Source organism: Haliotis asinina, chromosome 1 (genome assembly GCF_037392515.1).
Source record: "Haliotis asinina isolate JCU_RB_2024 chromosome 1, JCU_Hal_asi_v2, whole genome shotgun sequence".
Taxonomy (NCBI): domain Eukaryota; kingdom Metazoa; phylum Mollusca; class Gastropoda; order Lepetellida; family Haliotidae; genus Haliotis; species Haliotis asinina.
The window spans coordinates 51,960,082-51,965,099 of record NC_090280.1 but is presented as its reverse complement, the minus strand read 5'-3'; the positions used below and the strand labels follow the sequence as shown (position 1 = coordinate 51,965,099).

The window sequence follows — 5,018 nt, the reverse complement described above, 5'->3', positions numbered from 1 at the left end:
CAATAGTTTCAATTTTAGAGTGAGTGAGTTTTGTTACTCAGCAATATGACGGCGGTCTGGAAATAATCGAGTATGGAACAGGCAATCCATTGTTCAGCAGCATTAGCATCGATCTGCGCACTTGGGAACCGAAGTGCCAAAGCAAGTCAGCGATCCTACCTACCCGATCCATTTAGTTGCCTCATGCGACAAGAGTGGTTTACTGAAGGCCAATATTCTAACCCAGACCTTCACGGAATCACTTTTGAGAAATTCTGTGAATATCGGGTTCTACTGGTAGGTCGGGACATGCTTACCCATTTATCAACACATATTTTAAAAGTTTCACTGACCCTTTCATTTAAATTTCCTAGCTCTTATTCTTACGGAAGGTGATTTCAAGGATAATCAAGACTGTATTCTCTTGTATTAAAGTAAAAGAATCGACAACAACGCCAGTTCACGATATCAACTGTATGATAAGCACGTGTGTAAGAATCACCATCAAATAGTGATGACACAGATATTTGCGAACCATATACATATAAAGAAATGTCATGCACTAATCGAGCTTCACATGTCCACATTTATCCCAAGAGCATCATGGACAGGCGTTGGATTTCAGTCCATAGAATATTACATTATTCACACCACATTTAATGCTTAAATGTACTTGAAATACATAAAATATGTATCATGTTACGATCTAGCTCACATAGCTATTAACATCATTATTATGACATACATTCGACACATCTACATGATTGAATTATGTAGATGCGGAACGTCAGTCCAAGATAATCATTGGTCTCGATTATCTTCCGAAACAGATTGCTCTGAAAGTTAATACGGCCACGAAGAGGTTTCATTATACAAATAGCATCGCCACATCCTATATAAAGAGGCAGCACTGTCTCCGCCAGTGACAGACGCTGCAGGCAGTTACGACTGTACCTCTACTATAGGTAAGGTATTATGGTTACAGTTACAAACTGTTATTAAAGACAGTGGATGTTTTGTGATACCATACCGCTTTAAAACGAAAGAATTCACTTCTCCAAAACGTCAACTTCGCAAACCTGTCTGCAATCTCTACAATTTCCCTTCCAGTTACAACGATGTTGAGACTCTTCATTCTGGTGTCATGCGCAGTGGCTGGCATTTCAGGTTGGCTGTCAAATATAATATTATCTATTTAACATTTATATTTGTTATTTAATATTTCTCCAATTTTGGTTCATTTAAAGTTTAATGGAGACAGTGGTGGCAGGAAATACTTATGGAGAAATGTACCGTATTAGTGCCATTTTGGAAAACTCTTTCACCTTCGTCGATGGAATGGATGGTTCTTGAGTCCTAATATAAAAGTTACGTCTGTGGATTATGTTAAGTAGCAAGATATTTATAATATTTGTCCAAGCTTAAACATCTATTTAGTCCTCAATGTGTTTCAGCGTGACCGTGATTATCTGTCTTAGCCTCGGCCATTGTTGATTTATTGCTTTGCAGCCGTCTGTTCTGAGGGATACAATGAGACGGTCGTCCCCAGGTGCTTCAGGGCAAAACAAAACATGTTTGGAGACTATGTGTTTTATGGTATGTATAATTAATCATTTATAATTAATCATTTATAATTAATCATTTATAATTAATCTGTTGTTTCTGGACGTCTGCACAGACCTATTCCGGCTATGTGATAGTATATGTAAATAACTGAGTCAAAATGAACGTCGATGCAGTTACCATGACAACCAGGTGAGTGAGTCTGACCACCCGATCACCTTTTTCGAGTTGAAAAGCACGGTTTCCTGAAAACTGCTTGTAGCCTTAATGGTCACGGATGGTATGTTGAGTATAACCTTCCTTTTATTTCATAACAATAAGTAGTATTCACAGGTTAACCGAATTCTAACCAGCAAGATTCTTAGGGAAAGTCTGTTGAAATTTACTATAACAGTTGAACAGAAATTTGTTTCGTGAAATATGCATGCGAATTGTTTCTTGGCAAACAAAAGTAACGGCAACCATTGAAATCATATATAGACTGGTGTAGACTTGATAAGGTCAGGTACACAATAATCGCAGCGTTTTACAACAATATACTGAACATCAAAAGACACGCAATTCGAAGGCATAAACATGAATGCTTTCTTTTATCAGATTTCATTTCCGAAAATTGCGTTTTGTTTTGCTGTCCAGTATATTATGTGACTCCAGTCAGAGCGGACAACGAGGAGCCTGTACACATCATTACGATGCTAGGTGTCAGTTAGTAACACAACTCCACATGTGTACATATACTGTAACACATCAGGAAGAATGGTCAGGATACTGCTTTCCACGCGAGAGTTTGTAAACATCGTCGTCTACAGTTCAATTCTCGAGTTTTAGCCGAAACTGTCCCGAAATTGTCCAGGAGGTGAATGCCGATCAAACCCTAAGGAAACTCTCTGAAACTTTTACCCCGATCGTCTCACTAGCAGAATTTTGAACTGCATTTCGTAATTTGGTTTAGAGAAGTTATAAAGACTTAACTTCATAAAAGATACTGATAATACAGATTATTAAGAGTAAAGTTATTAAATGCTAAAAGGGTCAAATCACTAAAGGTTAAATAGGGTTATGTCAGGAAAGGATATACACCTCCATCATTCGCCGAGAAGGGAGAATTCTGTTTAGATTAAAACATCGTTTTTGAAAAATGTAGAACTGACAATTTCTAACATCAGCACCAACCATATAGAATACTTATGTACCAGTGTATGAGTTATGCCTATGTTCCATTCTATGGCATCTCTGTTGTTATTCTATTCTATAATACTGTTTCGTTAGCACGAGAAGTTCGGATTCTTTGAAGCACAAATACTGTTGATCAATTCGTTAAACTTATAAATCTACACCCATTTACGTTCTTCAGTCCCTTGTCCGAGCGGATTCACAAGGGTTCAGAATCCGAGTCTGTGTTACAAAGTAAGTGCTCCTGACGACGTCAAGGATTACGCTGAAGCCTATGCAGAGTGCGCTAAAATCCAGAACGGACGTCTCATCGACCTGGACTCTCCAGACAAATATGGCTTCTTATCCGGTGTCATGACCGCCGTGACTCCGACTTCAGGGCGCAGTGGTAAGTCACTCCACTAAAATCCTTATCTACTGTAAACAGTTAACTACCAGTATGTTGTGTTTGGGGACATTGACAACAATCATTGAGCGACTGCATTGAGAACTGTCAGAGAATTACTTGACGGTCGTCACCACAATAGTGTGGAACAGACATTGCATGAATTACCTGGTCTGTGATAACCGATCTGTTTGGTCCACCAGTTTCTGAAACAGCAGACATCATTGTCGTTATCCAACCTAGCTTGTTTGTAACTCGCCCATATCACATGAGAGTTAGAAAATGCCAAGTTTCATCTTGTTCTAATCCTAAGTATTCACGTTTTCACAGTCACCTAATTCATGCTGTGTGACCTTGACCTTCAGTGTCACCCCAAACCATGATAAGCTTTCATCGTTATCATTTCATCTTAAGTATATTGTAAAGGAAGCCTAATTTTACGAGAGAACATTTCGTCCTGGGCGTTCTTCCATAGAATATTGGTGCTGTTTCAGCATACAGAGACTTCGGTGTGTGGATCGGTCTTGTACGAGTCACCAGTACAGGGTTCAGATGGAACACGGGGTCCATGTTTGTCACCAACTGGGCTTACAAAGAACCAGTCTCGTCGCCCCGAAATCGCTGTGGAATGATGCATTTTGAGGGGCTTGCTAACCAACGCTGCATTGCCAAACTCCGCTACGTCTGTGAGGTTCCCATGTAACAGAAGCAACCAGTCCGTGTTTCAGATTCGATGTCCTGGCAACTGATAATTTCAAGTTGTGGAAATTAAATTGAATTATATCAACCTCTTGAACATTGCTGATTTGTTATAAATGATTATACAAACTGTCAGAATGTTGTCAGTGTATATACAAAGAAGTGAGCGAGTATGGTTTTTCACAGCTTTAGAATTGTGCCACCAACGTGTCGGAGGATACGCTAGTATTGAATATTGTACAAGTGTTGGGAATCGAACCTCTCCTAGACTACCCCACTATCCCTTAACACTAAAGAAAGCGTGGCCGTGGGGTGGCCTGGTTGGTAAAATGTTCGCTTGTCACGTCCAAGGTCCGAGTTCTATCCCCCACTTGAGTATAATGTGTAAAGCCCATTTCTTGTGTTCTGCGCCGTGTGATTTCTAGAATATTGCTAAAAGCGGCGTAAAACCATATTCACTCACACTCAGTCAGTCAGAATGAACTTGCTCCCCAGTATCCTATGCTTGTCGACAAACCAAATGGTGAATGGGTGTGGTTTTACGCCTCTTTTAGTAATATGTCATCAAAATTGCGGCAGGGAAACGAGCGCAAGATATTGTACCCATGTGGGAATCGAACCCCGGTCGTCTACGTCACGAGCGAACGCTTAACCACTAAGCCATAATGACGGAAAACAACCCATTGCAGCTGTCCTCTTCCTGAGATGTCCTGGTAGGCGACTCCTGCTCAAAGAGGTTTCATCCAAGCCCTTAGGTAACAGTCGACAAAGGAAATCATTTCCAAATTTGACGTGACAAAAATGATATTTTATGCTAGTCCACAGTTGTAACTCCTACCACGGTACCACGTTCGTCAGGGAGTAAACTGGCTTGCCTTTGCGAATGTGTTGGGTGAATGCAACCAGTCGGGCAAGATAAGTTGATTTTTCCGCTAGCAGCTTCAACTTTCACTTCTTTAATTTTCTTGGAGCTGTAATGATGAAGAGGAACACCTTTATGCATAGACATATTCTTTATTGCAATAGATGCAACGTTCCGGTGTATATTCTAACATCAAGCAAATAGGATCTGCAACGAAACTCCGCATCCTCGTGTTATGTGATCTCTGATTATTATTTGACAGTAAATCATAAACACTTGCTTGTGCTCTTCGTAAGATTCACAAGATTTACACTGCACTGATACATCGAGGGTATTTAGAAAGAATTCAAAACCACA

The 5,018-nt window shown here is 40.0% G+C and overlaps 1 protein-coding gene across 1 annotated transcript; it reads left to right on the top strand.

The window, feature by feature from the left end:
- Window positions 1-756: 756 nt before the first annotated feature.
- LOC137293575 (uncharacterized) lies at window positions 757-3,896 on the top strand. Its single transcript, XM_067824212.1, has 5 exons — window positions 757-944; window positions 1,090-1,146; window positions 1,489-1,575; window positions 2,897-3,103; window positions 3,595-3,896. Exons 2-5 carry the CDS (start codon window positions 1,098-1,100, stop codon window positions 3,801-3,803), a joined length of 552 nt encoding a protein of 183 aa, XP_067680313.1. The 5' UTR covers window positions 757-944; window positions 1,090-1,097; the 3' UTR covers window positions 3,804-3,896.
- The last annotated feature ends 1,122 nt before the right edge of the window (window positions 3,897-5,018 follow it).

Excerpts from the sequence above, each read along its gene's own strand:
- LOC137293575 (XM_067824212.1), top strand. The coding sequence starts at position 1,098 with ATGTTGAGACTCTTCATTCTGGTGTCATGCGCAGTGGCTGGCATTTCA. Across the intron at positions 1,576-2,896 it reads TGGAGACTATGTGTTTTATG|TCCCTTGTCCGAGCGGATTC; the intron begins GTATGTATAATT and ends TACGTTCTTCAG. Across the intron at positions 3,104-3,594 it reads TCCGACTTCAGGGCGCAGTG|CATACAGAGACTTCGGTGTG; the intron begins GTAAGTCACTCC and ends GTGCTGTTTCAG.